The sequence below is a fragment of the Mesoplodon densirostris genome, chromosome 4 (genome assembly GCF_025265405.1).
Source record: "Mesoplodon densirostris isolate mMesDen1 chromosome 4, mMesDen1 primary haplotype, whole genome shotgun sequence".
In the NCBI taxonomy this organism is placed as follows: domain Eukaryota; kingdom Metazoa; phylum Chordata; class Mammalia; order Artiodactyla; family Ziphiidae; genus Mesoplodon; species Mesoplodon densirostris.
Window position 1 is genome coordinate 117,458,428 of NC_082664.1, and position 18,889 is coordinate 117,477,316.

The 18,889-nt window shown below is 43.9% G+C and overlaps 1 protein-coding gene across 9 annotated transcripts in view; it reads right to left on the minus strand.

Annotated features, from left to right (window-relative positions):
• Positions 1-6,278: 6,278 nt before the first annotated feature.
• Positions 6,279-18,889, minus strand: part of SCAPER (S-phase cyclin A associated protein in the ER) — a 498,644-nt gene continuing 486,033 nt past the window's right edge. For all 9 annotated transcript variants that reach the window (XM_060096948.1, XM_060096953.1, XM_060096954.1 and 6 more), the window contains 3 exons: positions 12,707-12,898; positions 8,233-8,284; positions 6,279-6,637 (listed from right to left, as the gene is read on the minus strand). In XM_060096948.1, coding sequence (XP_059952931.1) covers positions 6,534-6,637; positions 8,233-8,284; positions 12,707-12,898 — 348 coding nt within the window. In that variant the 3' untranslated portion in view covers positions 6,279-6,533. The remainder of the gene's footprint in view (positions 6,638-8,232; positions 8,285-12,706; positions 12,899-18,889) is intronic.

The window sequence follows — 18,889 nt, forward strand, 5'->3', positions numbered from 1 at the left end:
AAGGAACAGGCACTCAATCCCCCAAAGAGCATGATTGCCGGAAAAAAGTAGAAACGAGACTTTCCTTGAAAATGTTTTAAATTATCGGTCGACGGAGGACAGAGTGTGTGAGCCTTTGCCGAACAAAACGTAAGTTATTGTTATTTATTGTGAGGACAGCCAGTTCATAGTGGGACGAATATTTTGATCTTAATAAAAAAAGATAATAACCCGATCGATGCTGCTCCTGTGTGCTGTTGGTGCAGCGGGAGGGCTGGACGAAGGCAGGTTGGGGTTGGGGCTTGTTTCAACGAAGATGAGGCTCCGCGCAGGGCCCACCGCTGGTGCCCGCGCCTCGCGCGCCACTGGCCCGCGTGTTCCCGCGCCGACAGGGGCGGGCCCGGCGGGGATTGGGCGCCGCGCGCGGGGCGGGGCTGGGTCCCTGTGCTCCGTGCGCCCCGTGCGGCCCAGCGAGGCCCAGCGAAGCGTGTGAGCGCCCAGGACCTCCTGGAAGCCTGCGCGCTCCCTGTTGGCTCCCCACTCTCGGCGTTTCGCGGCAGAAGCCCGCGGGGCGGTGGGGGTGACCCCGTATGGGCAGGGAAACCTGCGATGTTCCGATGGCGGCCGTTTGGCTGGCTAGGGCCAGCGTTTCCGTCTCAACCTGGCCTCAGCTCCTGCAGCCGGACCCAGCCTGGCGTCCCTCAAGGCCCCCTCGACCCTCGCTCCACTTTCGGCCGGGTGCACTCGCCCCGCCCCCTGCGTTTCTTTTCCCGCGGGTCTGGAAGCCCGAACCCCCACCCCCGGGCGCCTCGGCCGCCTGCCACCCGGGCCCTGTCGCCGAGCAGCGAGGCCAGCCCGCGCGCCCCGGGGCGAACAGGGGGGCCTTGACGGCTCGTCCTCGGCGCTGTCCCCAGAGTGGATGCGCGACGTGATCAATCCCGCTGCATTTATTAATTCCCCCGTCTAGACAGAGGAGAAGGCCGTGCGGCGGCTCCTTATCTGCATTTGGCATCACCTGCAAGCGATACACTGAAGGAGCCACAACAAGCCCCCGCTAGGATCGAGGCTGCCAGGGAAAATAAGTCCACCCAGAACCAGTCTGGCGTGTCCTTGGTTTATTTTCTTTCCAAACCCGAAATGCAGGGGGCGGGGGATGGCTCGGGTGGGAGGGAGCTGGGAATGGCCCCTGGATATGCCGTGCCCAGGTCACTTGGTGTGACATTTCAAACCCCTGTGACTTGTTTTCTTGAAAACTGGCTTTAGTGATCGCAGGAAATAACCAAGAGATACTGAATCTCCAGCAGGCCCCCGGGCAAGCACAAAAAACCGGGAGGCTCAGGTTTTACCCTTCACAAATATTTAACCCTTTGGCAGCCTGGGGTAATTCTTTTCCCAAACCAGTCCTCTTTTGGTGGACTCAGAAAGCTGCCAGGCTGCCAGTGATTCCACTACTCTTGAACAATCTATGGCATTGGGTTTCCTTGTCCCTCCAAGTTAAAAGACCCTCAGGTAGCTCCTTCTTTGTCCAGGAATTGTTTTGAAAGAGGGCAATGCCCTTACTGAGTAGGGGATAGTTGCAATATTAGCTCAGGTAGCTCCTGGTAAGGAAAAATGTGTCTGAGGGGGCATCTGTGGTCGCTGGATAGAGGAATCGATGCTTTCTGTTGAAAAGCCATGGGCTGATTGGATGGCCAGAGGCTGCTGTAGGTGTTTCAGCTGAACTGATGGCAGAATTCCATCAGCAGGTTTCTCCCCTTCCCCCCCACCATTAGAGATGGGAGGCTGGAAGACTGGCTGGCAATTGAGGAGGTGGGAAGATCGGGCCACATTTATATTTTACTTCCTGAAAGTCAAGGTGATGCTAGCACAAAAATTAAAGAGAATCTTCCCCTTCTTCAGAATTTAGGAAATGGTGCTGCAGACTTAGAGATAAGGGAAGAGATATGTAGGGTTAATGAGGACCAGCTTTACTCTCAAGTGCCCAGAAAGTGTTTTAATAATCAGGGTTAGATTCTTTGAGGGCTCATTCCCTTAACTTAGATCATTCCCTCCCAAACAGAACTATAGATATTTCCCTTTACCTTCTGGCTGGCCATTGGATTAGGGGGCTAAACTTCCAAGAAAACTTTTGATTTATCCAGAATATTGGGTTTTGTCATTTTTAAAAAGGAAATAACAGGTTCTTGAATTAAAAAAATTTCATTAATGGTTGTTGTTAATTAGCCCTGAATTTTTGCTTTGAACACACTGCAGTATTTTAATGCTACAAATGGAAACATCTGCCTATCTAATTACAGTCACCTCTTCCCTTGCCATCCATAGATCAAAAATCTAATTCCTCTTTTTGATATTTATATGAGTGTGTCTGTTTTTGAATATTGGGAAATTATCCAGATCACGGTGGTTACTGTGTATTAGGATACCTGTATCTATGTGTATTGCTGTATAAAACATCACAAGCTGTTCTCCTGTAGTTTGTTGCTAGCCACCCAAAGGGGCGCATCGTTTTCCTTGTGGGTTTCCAAGGAAAGGATTTGACTCTGAAGCCTTATTACAGTGGTCCCTGGTGAGGTGTCAGATCTATGGTTGGTTAGTTACATTAATAAATATCTGTTTTACTGGTTCCCAGGTCATCTTTAAACATCTTCTGTAATACAGTAGGGATTTCCTTGTAAATTAAACTACCTGTAACAATTACAAGTGTTGTATTTTATGCTTACTGAACTTTTAAAGTGAGATACCCAGCTGTGTAGTAAAAAAAAGTCAGTTCAATCAAAGAGGCCATAGATGGGAAATGGGAGTAAGTTATTTAACTAGATTCATCTTAGAATAAGATTTTCTCAGTGGATTTATCTAATAATTTGGATAGCTCTATGTAATTGAGGCAGAAAGGGATTCCCAGAGATGGAAAAGTTTATGGCTATTACACCACAAAATTTAATACATATTGAAAGGCTGCACAATTCTGGGAAATTCAGAGTCCCTGTGGCAGTATTCCCAACGAACTTTAATTTTTAATGGGTTGTGGAACAGAAATCGGCCTTTCAGTTTTGAATATGAAATAGCTTAAAGCTTTGTTTTGTCAGAGCTGCAAATACTGGGTTTAAATGAGACGTTGTCTAAGATTGTTCTCTAAAAAATGTGAGATTCTGCCGCTGCTGTCTGGGGGAGGGCATAAATTGCCACACATTTAGTTAGCTGTCTTTTCCCGTACAAGTATTCACCAAAGAGAGCAAGAGAATTAGTTGACTAGCAGCATGCTGGAGAGGGGAAACAATGAATGAATAATAAACGATTTGCAGAGGAGTTCCCAATGGACTTGTGATAAAAGCAGGAAATTCAGAGAGTTTATTAAGCTGATGTAGGGAAGATTAGAGGCTTTTAAATATGGGTCTGATTGATGTAAAGGTAAACTTTCTTCAGGATACTGGGATTCAGTGCAATAACGAGGATTGTGTGACCAATTACAGACTAGCACCTTGTTGATGGAGACTGTGCATGGAAGATGCAGATAAATGGAGCTAGGCTGAGAGCAGTAATGGGAGAAAAAAAGGGCACAGAGAAATACTCCATTGGGATCCAGATGTGGAGTGGTGTAGGGGGAGTGGTTCAATTTATAAAGCAAGTTTGGCGCCCGGCAGAAATCATACCAGAAAGGCTGGAGTGCTAGGCGAGGTCATCTTTTGGATCGGGGCACCGCCTGGTCCATAAGGTCAAGGGCTCGTGAGAGAGTGGGTCAGGGGGTGAGCGGAGGGGCAGGAGTTCAGGAAGGCTGAGCGATTCCTCAGTGGGAAACAGGATATTCAAGGCGGTGGTTTCAGTGTGGAAGGCAGGAGACCCCAGTGTTCGTTCGGGGCGTGGGAGCAGGGAGAGAGGGACGTGGAAGAAGAGGGATGGTGAGGAGTAATCCCTTCCCAGATTATTGAGACCCAAGAATTCAGAAAGCTTGGCAAGGAGCTCTGGATAAAATGGCCCACGTGCTTTTCTTCCTGGGGAAGGAAGGAAAGATGGTAGAGGAGGCGAGGTCCGGACCTAGATTCAGGGTTCGAGGGTCACAGCGCCTCCAATTGCCTGTAGGGAGGGAGAGGCTCCGGAACTCGGCAGAAAGCGGCATCCTGCTGGGTGTCCGGTGTGACGAGACCTGTAGAGCTCCGGGAAAGCGAGCTGCCGCCTAGAGCGAGAAATTCGGTTGGGCAGCGGCGTTGGGCGTTCAAATGTCGCTGCCCCCGGACCTCGGGCGGCTTTTACCTATTTGGCTCAAATTCTGGGCTCTAAAGCCCGGGCGAAATTGTTACTTTTGCTGCGACTGGGCCCAGTCGCATCCTCAGGTTTACAGGCTGGACCCAGCAGAGGCTTTTCGCTTCGGCCCAGCGGGTCCACCTGTGGCCCCTGAGCCTCGGGAGACCCGGGACGTGGCCCCCGCCCCAGGAGAAAGCCAGTTGGTGGCACTTGTCTCCGCAAATTGGAACAAGATGTGCCTGCGCTCACCTGCGCGCGGTTCTCTCCCCACCCCGGGAGAGTTTAGAAGTAGTAAAACCCAGGGGAGTTAGAGCTTAAATCACTCTAGCCCTGCGGAGCGCACAATAAAGGAGGGAACTTGAGACCTGCAGAAACCGCGCGGGTCGGGAGTCACAGAGGAGCCGCCAGGCCCGATCCTCGCAGGCTCCCCAGCCGGGTGGAGCCGGGGTTTGTCTCAATCAAACCCTCTCCCCTCCCGGACGAGGGGCCCAAATGAGACCATTCAATTAAATGTTTAATTGCGAATTCTGGTATGGTTTCTGGAAGGTTAATCACAGCTGTCTCAATTATTTATGGCTTTTTGGCAAATTTCCGACCAGATAAGAAGTATATTCTACTGTGAAGCGTCTTGCAGGAAATCTGATAAATATTTGATTATTCCTTTCAGCTACAAGGATTCTGTGTCCACGCCCCAAGACCCGAGGGGCAAGCGGGATTTGGGAACTCCTCCCCTGGTTGGGGCGCCCCGGGCGACGGCGGGTCGCGCAAGGAGCCGGCCGCCGACACCTGGCTCCCCGGCCCTCGGGCAGCGGAGAAGCCCGGGCCGCCGTCCTGGAGGAGGGCGCGGGCTCCAGGGCCCAGCCCCTCGGCCTCCCGGGGGCGCGAAGCTCAGCCCGGCCGCGGCTCGAGGTGTTTCGGAGCGTGCCGCGGCGAGGGTCCGGGCTCCTGGGTCCGGCGCCCCGGGCCGAGTCGCCGCCGAGCCCTGGGAGCGGGCTCCGCCGAGGCAGCAGGGACTTCCCGAGAGTCGGTCCCACTGGCCTCGGAGCCGCCCTCCCCGCCCCGAGCCCAGCCGGGCTTCGGCCCCGCAGCCCGAGCGCGCGGAAGACGCCGGGTCCCGGGCGGCGGAAGTACAGAGCGCACTGGGATGCGTTCGCTTTTTCTCTTTTTTTTTCGTTTGAAATTGGATCTCTTTATTTTCTATTTGCAAAGGAGTAAAAACAGCATATACAAAACTCGGCAGCCATGTGGGGCTCCAAAAAGAAGTGTCCTGAACATTAGGTAGCTAAGTTTGCTTTCAACAATCCGATGAAACTTCTGTATTTTCCAGTCCCCTCCGCCCCCAGTCTTGAATCTGATACGTATTAAAACCATTTTTTCCCCCCGAGCAGATCTTTCTTCTTGGTAATGTTTGATCCTTATCTGACAGAAATTATTACCAATGTCACTCAGTGACCGGCTTAGCACTGACCGTTGGCTTAAGGTGGAGAAACGATGAGAACAAGATATGAAAAGGTCAACATCTCCTGGCAGACAATCCTCCCGTTCAGCTGTGAGCCGTGCACAGGAGTTGAAAACTTCAATTCAGAGCCCTTGTGACCGTCTGTTTTATTTTCACTTCGGTTTTCATTGCAGTTATTTGAGAAAATATTTTAGGGTGATTCACTATGGTTGATCTTTTTGGATCCGTAATTTTTATTCTGGAGAATTTCAGTTCAGCGATGCTATTTCTATAGGAGACTCTCAGTACTGGCCGCTAGGAAAGTTTAAGTAGACCAACGAATATAATGCTTTGAATTCATTTCAAATAGCCCCCAAAACATATTATGTAATTAGAATGTAAAACTGTTATAAACATCTTTTACTCAAACCTATAAAAGGGAAATTTAGAGCAGGTTGACTTTTAGTAAGTCTTTAATTAAGATACTTCCGGAGTTGGAATTAACGTTTTTCTTTCAAATTTGTATTGCTTTAACAAGAAAAGTCATCATTGCAAACAGAATAAGTTATTTTATTACAAGAACAAAACAGACTTGCTAATTTTATGTCTAATTTTACCCACATTACAAATGCAAAGTATATATTATCATAGGATGTAAGTTACCAAACTCCAAAATATTGTGCATAAATGAAATAAACTCAACTTGCAGAATTAGAAAGAACATTAAAGTATCTACAGTCTTTATAAATAGTGCAAGGTATATACCATATCTACAGAGTATAAACATGTGAAAATGAACTTCTTAAGGAACAGTTAGAACGTTTGATCAATTTAAAATATTAATGAGGGTACTCAAATATACAACCAACCAAAACATTTATTTTTTCTCTTTTTTTAAGAAAAACTGTCGAGCTTCTTCCCAGGCCTGCTGAGGAAATCTGTTAGCCAGCTCAAGATAGTCTTGGGAACCAAGGCATTTTCCTGAGAGAGAAAAAAAAGAAGAGTAAAATTAAAAAGAGTTAAATTCTTCAAAATGTAAGAAATGAAAATTATTTTGATATCTGAGTACAAAATGGAGACATACTCTTCAAATAAATCATGATGCAAATTTAAGTAAAGGTAACTGATCTATATCTATCTATAGTATAAAATATATAATATATATTTTAATCACAATCTATTTCATGCTTCTAACCTATTCAGACATTAACCCCTATGTAAAACATTATGAAAAACATTGTTTTTGGACTCTGGAGTAAGAAAATAAGTAAATAAGTATGGTAAACAAAATAAAGTGACAGTCATGTATTCCATCCTTAAGTTAGCCTTGAAAGGCTAAATCTGTATGTAAACTTTACATTTATTTTCTAAAATAGTCTATTTAATCTAAAACATGATTTTAGTTTAAACATAACTTTAAAAATGCTCCAATCTGGCACTCAGTCACCTAACAAAGCAGAGGGAACTGTCAGGAGCTTTACTGGCTCTTGAAACAAACGATCTCCTGGCCAGCCAGTCATCTAGCAGCGAGTATTTGAAAAACAGAATTCTTCCTTAGCAATAAGAATGTGGTGCTGCCAGGAGCTGCTTTACACTTAGAACTTAGAGGTTCACCTGGGCAATGAACTCATCTTGAAACATCTTGAAACATTTCTGGGGGATTTAATCTAAGCAAAAGGGGAACAGATGTCCAAGGTGCAAACTGGCAACTTAGTGTGGCATCATCATTTTTTAAAATCAAGTAAGCATATTATGAGCTGTCACCAGTAGAGTGATGACTTTTTCTAAGCAGAGCAGAGAACAGTTCCCTATTTGTTGTTTTGTGGATTAACCCATAGTAAATCCACACTGGGGAAAGCATGAAAGTCAGAGAAGATGGTCCCTTGGAAAAGGAAAGAAGGTGGAAACCAAGCAGACAGAGTCAGCCCCTGGGACTTCGCCTGCCAGATAGGCAGCAAATTGTAACTCATCCTTATGTCAGGAGAAAGAGGAAGAAAAAAGAATGTCTATACTTCTTACTGGCAAAAAAATTGCTGTACAATTAAAAATAAATACATTAGAAGATTTTTCTAGGCATTTTCATAAATTCAAAATTTAAAACATTGTTTTATAAGGTATAGTAACAAATTATGCTGATTTCTCTCTAGCCTCCAACAGCTTAAAAAAAAATGCTGTCATTGAGTCAGGGCAGAAGTGAACTTGCACACTAACACAGGCTTAGACAAATGGTACCAACTATGATGTTGACTTGAATTTCTAAAAAGGGGCATAGCTTTCTGTTTACTTCTCTGAGTGTCTGAACCAATAAAACATGACATTTTTTCATGATATTGTTATAGTTTTAGTTATATTCTCTTTTACGTACTTTTCAACACCTGCCCACTATAAACTGTATATTCTGATGTACTCATGCTTGATGACAAAATCAATTTCTTTATTCCCTGAAATATATTTGGTATCCAAATTTCAAATATTTTAGGTGATGTAATAAATTGATTTCTCTAAGAGTTTCAGAGGGTTGAGTGAGAAATGTCCAGCTAACAAACACATGACATTTAATTTCAATAGAGACGTACCTTTGGGCTGATAAGACTGGGTATCTGCCTGACCTGGAGTCTGTGCAAAATCCTGTGTGAAACGAGAAAAGTGTTTTTTAATACCAATGCTATGAACAGAGAATTTTGCTGAGCGTGGCTTTAAAAATGCTTCTGAATTCTGAGGCAACTATTTTTTTTTTTTACATTTATTTTATTTATTTATTTATTTATTTTTGTGGTACGCGGGCCTCTCACTGTTGTGGCCTCTCCAGTTGCGGAGCACAGGCTCCGGACACGCAGGCTCAGCGGCCATGGCTCACGGGCCCAGCTGCTCCGCGGCATGTGGGATCTTCCTGGACCGGGGCACGAACGAACCCGTATCCCCTGCATTGGCAGGCGGATTCTCAACCACTGTGCCACCAGGGAAGTCCGGGCCTGTATTCCAGTGGCCATGGCTCATGGGCCCAGCCGCTCCGAGGCATGTGGGATCTTCTCGGACCGGGGCATGAACCCGTGTCCCCTGCATCGGCAGGCGGACTCTCAACCACTGCGCCACCAGGGAGGCCCGGGAAGCCCTTTTTTAACATCTTTATTGGAGTATGATTGCTTTACAGTGTTGTGTTAATTTCTTCTGTATAACAAAGTGAATCAGCTATACGTATACATATATCCCCATATCCCCTCCCTCTTGCACCTCCCTCCCACCCTCCCTATCCCCCCCCCCCCCCCCCCCGCTCTAGGTGGTCACAAAGCACCAAGCTGATCTCCCTGTGCTATGCAGTTGCTTCCCACTAGCTATCTATTTTACATTTGGTAGTGTATATAAGTCCATGCCACTCTCTCACTTCATCCCAGCTTACCCTTCCCCCTCCCTGTGTCCTCAAGTCCATTCTCTATGTCTCCATCTTTATTCCTGTCATGCCCCTAGGTTCATCACAACCATTTTTTTTTTAGATTCCATATATATGTGTTAGCATATGATATTTGTTTTTCTCTTTCTGACTTACTTCACTCTGTATGACAGACTCTAGGCCCATCCACCTTACTACAAATAACTCATTTTCGTTTCTTTTTATGGCTGAGTAATATTCCATTGTATATATGTGCCACATCTTCTTTATCCATTCATCTGTCGATGGACACTTAGGTTGCTTCCATGTCCTGGCTATTGTAAATAGTGCTGCAATGAACATTGTGGTACATGACTCTTTTTGAATTATGGTTTTCTCAGAGTATATGCCCAGTAGTGGGACTGCTGGGTCGTATGGTAGTTCTGTTTTTAGTTTTTTAAGGAACCTCCATACTGTTCTCCATAGTGGCTGTATCAATTTACATTCCCACCAACAGTGTAAGAGGGTTCCCTTTTCTCCACACTCCAAGGCAACTGTTTTTGCATGAATAGTTTGGAGCCCAAATATAAAAGCTGAAGAAACTGACATTATGTAATTCAGGTTCTCATATGTTTAAATCAAATAATGATGACTCAAATCTTGCTAAATATCACCGGGGCCAGGTTGTTGCCTCCTGTGTAAAGTACAACTTTATTTTATATCTAACAACCTGAATTCTTTAGCCAAATACTATCTTAAAATATTGACAGATTTTTAACATTTTAAAAAGCACAACTATAAAAGCCCTTATGTATTCTGCAGCTATATCTTTTTTTAAATTGAAGTATAATTGACATACAGTATCATATTAGTTTCAGGTGTGCATCATAGTGATTCTGTATTCATTTACATTCCGAAATGGTCACCATGATATGTCTAGTTAACATCTGTTACCATACAAAGTTATTATATTATTGACTATATTTCCTATGCTGTACATTACATTCCCATGACATTTATTTTATAGTTGCCAGTCTGGGGGCTTCCCTGGTGGCGCAGTGGTTGAGAGTCCGCCTACCAATGCAGGACACACGGGTTCGGGCCCTGGTCTGGGAGGATCCCGCATGCCGCGGAGCGGCTGGCCCCATGAGCCACAATTACTGAGCCTGCGCATCTGGACCCTGTGCTCCGCAACGGGAGAGGCTGCGATTGTGAGAGGCCCGCGCACCGCGATGAGGAGTGGCCCCCACTTGCCACAACTAGAGAAAGCCCTCGCACAGAAACGAAGACCCAACACAGCCATAAATAAATAAATAAATATAGTTGCAAGTCTGTACCTCTTAATTCCCTTCACCTCTTTTGCCCACCTCCCACCTCCCCATGCCTCTTTCCCAACCACCAGTTTGTTCTCTGTATCTATGACTCTGTTTCTGTTTTGTTATGTTTGCTTGTTTTTTATATTCCACATATAAGTGAAACCATATGGTAAAATTGCCTTTCTCTGTCTGACTTATTTCATGTAGCATAATACTCTTTAGGTCCATCCATTCTGCAGCTAAATCTTAAAGTCTAGTAATTTTACTCTTAGATGGAACATGAAAAATGTCATCTATAATATGTAAAGTTTCAGGAACCTAGGACAAACTACTAGCTCTTATTTTTAATATAATTTTCTAGTAACTATTAATCATCTAACACAGGGGACCTTGAAGAACAATTTTATAAACTAAAATCCAATGTATTTTCATTCCCTTGAGCACAATTATTTATAGAAAAAAACGAAACTTGATTTAACTCCAGCAATCTAAAGTGCTATCCCAAATAAGCATTATAAGAAATTTCTGTAGTATTTATAAAATCTGTGTGCTAAAATAAAATGTATGTTAAATGTGTTACATTTACATTAAATTACATTTAATTGTGTTAACTGTAATGGAGAAGAGTTGAATTAGAAGTACTCCGAGATCAATACCAGATGAAAATAATATATATGATCCTTACTTTAGATTCTGATACCATTTATAGTTTTATAAATTGTTTTCCAAGCAGTTGAAAATGTAAGGGACTAAGTTGGTACAGATGCAAAATTGTCTTTGCTCAACATTCACTCTCTTGGTTCAACAATCACTGTCCTGGTTGAGGCCTCTCTGCTCATGCCATGAAAAACTGCATATCACCTCCCTGGCAGTCCCTGTCCCCCTTTCTTGCATTACTTTTCTCCATAGCACTTAATACCATCTGACATGCTATTTATTTTACTTATTTATTTGTTTTTTGTTTTGACTCCCCCCATTCTAATGAAAGATCTTTAAAGGAAGGAATTTGTATCTGTGTTATTTGCTGCTGTATTTCCAGTGCCTAGAGCAGTGCCCAGCACACCAAGAGCACTAAAAAATTACCTGTTGAATGAAAGAAAGAATGAATTTTAAGATCACAGTCTTAAAATTCTCTATATTTTCTGTTTAAATTTAATCCTAAGGCTATGAGAATATCTGAAGAATCCTAAATGTTAATTGTGATGTTTATATAAAAATTCATTAAGATTTTAATTATTAATCACAAGATGTTCTTTGCAAAATCTGTACCCTACTTATAGATCTGAATATCTTTGAAAAAATTTTCAGAAATTGGAATCCAGACTCAAACAGAACAATTAAGCTGAAAATAAAACATTTCTAAACAATTGATCTAGTATGTTTATTAACTGATCATCTAATAGAGGATAGTTTAAAAAATGTAAACTACTAATTGCCATCTAAGGTGAAGAAGGCTTGGGGGACTCTTTAGCCATCCCAGCCAGCTGGGCACAGTTACACCCTTTCAAAAGTGATATTCGTATATTAGCCAGAATAAGGAACAATAACAATACAGAGCTCTGCTTTCTGTTTCATTATTATGAACAGAAAACACTGTCTATTAATCACATGTGCATCATGGAACAAAAACAGATTGGTTTTAGGGTGGAACATTTGAAGGAAAATGGAAGATTTTCAGCAAATAATGATATACAATGGCAGAAAAAAAACATCACAGGACTAGCTATTAGCAAATGTTAAAGAATAGCCAACTTGATTTTCTATTGTCAAGACTGGGTTAATTTAGATGTGGAAATACTGCTTTGCTTTGCTACAGTACTAATTCTGATTCCAGTCCTACAGAATTTAACTGGATCAGAAAAATATAAGGCCATACTTAAAAGTTTTAGATTTAAGAAAAAGCAACATAACAGATTTTTATTATACACACAAGGCTGTGTGTGTATTTATTTATTTATTTTAAAATTTATTTAAAATATTTATTTAAAAATTTACAAATAAACTGACATTTTAATTGATCTTTCTTCAGCAATCATTATCTTTTCCCTATAAATAGACAAAAAGCAAGATGAATTAACAGTTAAAGCCTTAAAGAAGTCTTTTAAAAAACATTTCCTTAGTGCAGGCTTACCATTTCATTAACTGGAAAAATACCCTTTTCTTGAAATCCTCCAAGTAGAAATTATACAACACCCAAACCCCAGTTTTACTATCATGATATTTTAGAAATTAATTTCAAGCACAGAAGTATGTGAAATTTTTAAAAGGTAGAGTGGATGGCAAGAATAAACAGCTGGTTCGCTTTTACTTTTCAACTGCATTAGCTTACACACAGAGCCAGAGAATTAGGCATAACACAGAAGGTACCTGAATGAACGTGGCCAGTAGAACACAGCTCATCTCCTGCTCCAGAATGATCTTGTTCTGAAGATTGTTGTAACAAGCAGCGATAAGTGAAGGGAACAGCACTTTGATCAGCCGTGGGTCACTGAAATACTGGAAGGGCAACTGGCAAAGCTTCTGCAGCACCGTGGGGTGGCGGCCGGACTGCACGATGACCTGAAACAGAGGAGGAACCCCAGGTCAGCTGCCAAAAAGCCCCAGCCTGCCTGCCCTGTGTCCCCCTTCCCCAGCCAGTAGTGCCAGTAAGAACCATGGAGAACATGCTGAATAAGTGTAAGGAGGAAAGAAAAAGACTCCTAAACTCCTTACCAGAGCTTAACTTAAGTGACATTTGAAAGGAGCAGAAAAGAAAGAAATCTCATTTCCTACTTAAGGAAAAGATTCCAAAAGTTCTGCACCCATTTAAGTTCTTATAATCCACGAGGGATCATGCACTTATCATGGAGAGAGGGTGCCTGTGAAATGGGTTTGGGATACACACTGCTTTAACAGAGTGCCCCACCCTTCACTCTTCCCCTTAAAGCAAAACAGCCATATTCCTTAAAACCTGCAAAGAGTTCACTCACAAGAAAGATACCCTTTCCTATAGTCCTGCCCACTAACCTAGCTCACGGAATATACTGAACACAGATAGATCTATTCTGTATGCAGACAAACCCTTGGAAAGAAAAGGGGATTGTAAAGGGAACGGGAACAGTTTCAGCAAACACAGGCTCCAAAAGTTCCTTCCTCCGATCCATACAGCTTATCTATGTTTCCATCAGTGCCACTGAGTCTAAAAGGAGAATTGTTTAGATAAATGAGACTGTTGTCTTGAAGCAGTCTAGGTTTACAACTGTGTACATTTTAAGAAATGGGGCAATGCAATTAATGGGCTTGCAGGGAAGCCCTCCTAACTTACTCCCTAGGCCTACATGATAAACTAAGAAATGTCAAAATCAGATCTGTTTCAAGTAACCTTGATTAGACTGTTCTAATATAAAAGAGCTGGGTGACCCAAAGCCCACTTCTTGGTATAGGAGGAAGCTCACGGAAGGTTAGGAACACTGTAAAATCTAAGGTCAAGACCGTAAATTGTACTTGGAAAAACACAGTTTTACAGGTACACACCCAGACAGGACTGCATTCAAATTAAAACCAGAAGGACAGAATGAAACAGCAGAGGCAGGAGAAACATAAATTACAGGGATTTACAAGTTTTCAAAGTACTTTTAACAATACTTTAAGAATACACTCTCAGATGATAATGCAGTTTGGTTTAAGAAGAAAATCAACAAAGTAATAGTTCACATATTTTAGTTCAATAGCTAAAATGACATCAAAAACCTTTGGAGAATGTTGATAGGGACTTGTTAATACCTTCAAATCCAGCAGGAATTTTAAAGACTTGCAGTGTGACAATTCAGCACATGGCTATATGCTGCCATTTCTGACACTGGCTGAGAAAAATATGCCCTATCATCCATTTTATTGATAAAGCATTTGCTTAAATCTTTAATTATTAGCTACAAATTTTGTAGCACAGCCAAATGATCATCACTTTAGAATTTATAATGATACCATTATTAGAAGTCTCTTTTCTCCCTTTGGACAAAAATTAAGAACAAGTTTTTTCTTTGGAACTTCACTGTTAAAATGCTATTATTGGAAGACTCACTGATTGAAAAGACATTAAACTGGACAGTCTGGCTAGCACAGGCACAATGTTAACTCAAAGATGACAACTCCTGGTTCCTGGTAAATTAGCCCAGAACATGAGAGCTTAACCATAACTTATTCCACCTGGACTCTTGCTGGGGTGTGGCAGAGCCCCTTGGGGGTCAGTCCCCTCTGGGAACAGGGCTGGCTATCAGTTGCCTGTTGAAAAAGTGAGTTTACAGAGGTCACCAGCAGTGTAGTGAGATGACCTGCCAGAGGCCACTACCTTTAAGTCCTCAGACTGCAGAAGACACAAATGGATACAGGCAGTTTGGTTACCTTGGGGTAAGGAGTTCTACCCACAGGACTAACTATGACAGGACTCAACCAGATTATAGGTAAGGGGTCCAGTCCGTGAGAGCCACACCCCTTGGCTTGGCTGTGAGCCAGAGTAGGACATGTAGTTGTCACTGTCCCTCAAATCACACTTCAGACATTGTGGGGAGACAGGATTAGGAGACGCGGGAAGTGGCCAACCTGTAGCACTGAGACTCAGTTGGTGAGACTACTCCTGGATAATTCAGGTGGGCTCTCGGCACAGAGCAATGGCAGTTTGATGTCATGAGCACAGCTAAATAGTCATCTGAATTAGGCTAATAAGCACTTCCTGTAGGGGCAGGGAAGCAAGGCTGGGATGCAAACAGCCTGACCTCAATGCTCAGGGCCTTGGGTACCAGGAGAGAGTTTCCTGAGGGGCTTTTGACAGATTAGGGGATAAAGGCATGATTCAGTTTTATTTCAACCACTCACTCCCAGGCCTTAGCGGGGGTAGGTCAAATGTCACCTTGGACTACTTAAGCTTTCCAAAATCAGTAGAAAGTCAATAGAGTGTCATCACGGGACATGAAGTTCTTGCTGAATGAAAGAAACGTACATAAGAGAAATCTCAGACATACAATATGATGTAAATATGTCTCTCTATATGCCTTCCTCATGGAGCTGCAACTAAATCAATAACTGCTGGTCTGTCACCTTTGTCCAGACAAAGGGTTGCCAATAAGGCCTAAGGTGGTACTACTCTGAACATGGCCAGGCCACCTGCCCTTCCTTTCAGGACACACAGGCCAACACAAATATAAAGAAGCTTTTCACAGAGTCCCTTTCCAGAGTACTGCACCAAGGGAAGGATGTGACCTGCCTGTAGATTTCTTTGGTGGCCAGTCATCAGAGACAGTAGATAGGGAGCTGGTGTGGCCTCAGGAGTAATGAGAAACCTCCTCTCAAACATGATGTCCGTTTTCAGATGGAGAGTAGGGCTCCAAGGAAACCAAGGGAATTTCTAGCAACGTTCAGATCAAAAGAGACTGAAACTGAACTTGCCTCTTGCTCTTAGGTGTGATTCTAAAATAGGTACTAACTTAAGAAGAACTAGGAGATCTGAGTTCCTGCCTTCACTCTAGTCACCAACTAGTTGTGTGACCTAAGCAAATAGCTCAGTTGCTTTGGGCTTTAATTTTTTAAAAAGTATACTTTTCATTGAAGTATAACACACACACCCATTAAGTTAATAGCTTGATTTTTCACGAAGTGAACTTACCTGTGTCGCCAGCACCCAAATAAAGAAAGAGAACACGACCAAGGGTTCTGGGTCTTTAATATACTCTTTCTCACTGAAAATTAGATTCCTGCATTTTGAATTTAAGACAAGTCACAGAAACTACTTGACTGTATTAGATCATAAGATCTCTCTTATGTTCTTAGCACTTCGAGGCCTTCTTGGATTCAGTCTCTATCAATCATTCTCTGGAGAGAATTCTCCTTTGGTCTTCTAAGCAAAGGCCAGTGGGCCTAATTCCTCAGTCACTGAAGAAAGATACCTTTTACCCAAATGCCCTGGCACTCACCACCTTTTTCTTTGGTATCATTGGCAAGGGGTTGGGGGACGGAGTAGGGAGAGGGTAAGAGACGAAGTGGGAGAGAGACCCTCACTTCCTTTTCTTTTTGGAACTATCAACAATTCTGGGAAGAAGGGGCTTTAGAAAAAGGAAAGTTGCATGCTGCCAACGTGTGCTATAGCCTGTGGAAAGAGGGTCAAGAGGATCTGAATGCTGGCATTAAAAAGGCATCTGGGAAAAAAATAAAAATAAAAGGAATTTGGAGTAGACAAGTGGACATGTTGATTCTTTCATCTGTTGATCCCTGACTACCCACTAAGCTTTCTGGCTCCAATCTTTGCACTTCCTACCAAGTGAAGCATAATCTGGGTGCACTGAATGAGAGAGTCAGAAGAGAGCTCTAAATTCAGTGGACGTTTGCTGAGTACCTCCTGTGTGCCAAGTGCTGTCAGGGACATGGACAGGAATCAAGTTTTAGCTCTCAGGGAGATGAAGTATGTCCACAGTAGACAATGATACAAAGGAGCCTGGGTCATCAGAGAGGGAAGGATAAGGTACTAGGGGGCCCCTCACCTCCTTCCTTAGGTGAGGAAGGCTGCACTGAGAAGGTGGGCTGGACCTTCAAGGCTAGATCAGATCTGAGCACTGAGAATTGTAGGTGGAGGAATTTTAGGTGGAGAGAAGAAACGCCTAGGTTCAATAACCAGCCTGTCTTTGTCTGCTCAGGCTGCCATTACAAAATACTATAGATTAGGTGTCTTAAATGACAGAAATTTATTTTCGCACAGTTCAGGAGCCTGGAAGTCTGAGATCAGGGTGCAGCATGGTTGGGTTCTGGTGAGTGCTCTCTTCCTGGTTTGCAGACTTGACACCTCAGTGTGTCCTCATGTGGCCTTTTCTTAGTGAGTGCCCATGGAAAGAGAGATCTCTCTCTTCCTCTTCTTATAAGGCCACCAATCCTATCACATTAGGACCCCACCCTCATGACCTCATTTAACCTTAATTAACTCTTAAAAGCCCTATCTCCAAGTACAGTCACATTGGGGGTTAGCATATGAATTTTGGGGGGATACAATTCAATCCATAGCTCAGGTCTGATTCCTCATCACCCCTGGCCAGAATAAAGTTTCATTAGCAGGCTACCCTCACTAACCAGGTGGATTTTAGAAGTGACTGGGTCAGTTGTCTCTCAGTGGGCATAAGCCGTGAATCTGCAGGCTCAAGGGTGCTTGGTGTTAGGTAGCCCTGGGCTCTAGGCCTGGCTCTGGTCAGTTAACAGGTTTGAGCCTCAGTGTCCTTTCAATAAAATAAAGGTAGATGGCAGCCTTCAGGGTTTACATGAGGATCAAATGAGACAGTGTCCGTGACCACAATGCATTAATAAAAAACAATGTTAGTTATGAGTGTTTGGTTAGCTCACCAGCTCTACTGCTCTGAGTCTTCTCCTGCCGGATCTGGCTTCCCTACACTTGCAGGACCAGAAGTCCCCTCCCAACGTTAGGCCTAATGAATGCTTTCCATCATCCCACCCCCATCTCTCCATAAGGGCTGCTCATTAGATCAGGGCATCTGGCAGCAGCAGGCCCTACTCTGGCTGGGACTCATCAGCAAGCTTCATGCCACCTGGGAAGCCATTGCGGCGGCCTCTCCCTGGCCCTGTCTGCACAGGAGACAGCTATGCAAACAGTGCTGGGGATGCAGCTAGGATCTTGTGGTGGTGGGGTAGGAAGTGCATTCTGAAGGCTGTGAAAAGCAAATCCTAGCATACGCACGATCCAAGAAATGCAGGTAGCGGTACAGAGAAACAGTGTGTGTGTGTGTGTGTGTGTGTGTGTGTGTGTGTGTGCGCGTGTGTGTGTGTGTGTGTGTGTGTGTGTGTGTGTGTGTGTTTTGAGCCTGTTGTGCTAGACTTGTCAATCTGAAGACAGAGCAGGAAGGGCCAAAGCTAATAGGCTGGTGTTGTGGCCTCCTGATTCAGACCCAGGAGGAGCTTCCCTCCAAGCACTTGAGGAAATCCTTAAGCCCAGGAAGCCTTCCCAGGTAGCACAGCCTGAGAATGCCTCTCCTTTTCAACCCAAAGACAAGGCAGCAGCTATTACACATTTAAGTGTGTGTAGCTTAATTCCTAGTTCCAGAAGGGCAGGAACTGTATCTTTTACTCTTCTGTCCTCCATTGCTCTGTTGCAGGGCTAGGCACATCAAAGTTACTGGAATGAATGAATCAAAGTGACAGAGGGTCCCTAGTTAACAAATTCTTCTGTGCCTTACCTTGGGGGAGAATCATACCACAATCTCTTCTCATGAGGTATAGATGCCGTTTTCTGACTCAGGGGCCTCAATGGTCTCCACATCATGTTGCCTTAGGTCTGCACAGCTAGTCCCTTGTCATAGACTGAATGTTTGCATCCCCCCCCGCCCCCATCTGCACTCACACACACCAATTCTTATGTTGAAATCCTAACCCTCATGTGATGGCATCAGGAGGTGGAGGCCTCTGGGAGGTGATTAGATCATGAGGGTGGAGCCCTCATGAATGGGATTAATACCCTTATAAAAGAGACCCCAGGGCCTCCCTGGTGGCGCAAGTGGTTGAGAGTCCGCCTGCCGATGCAGG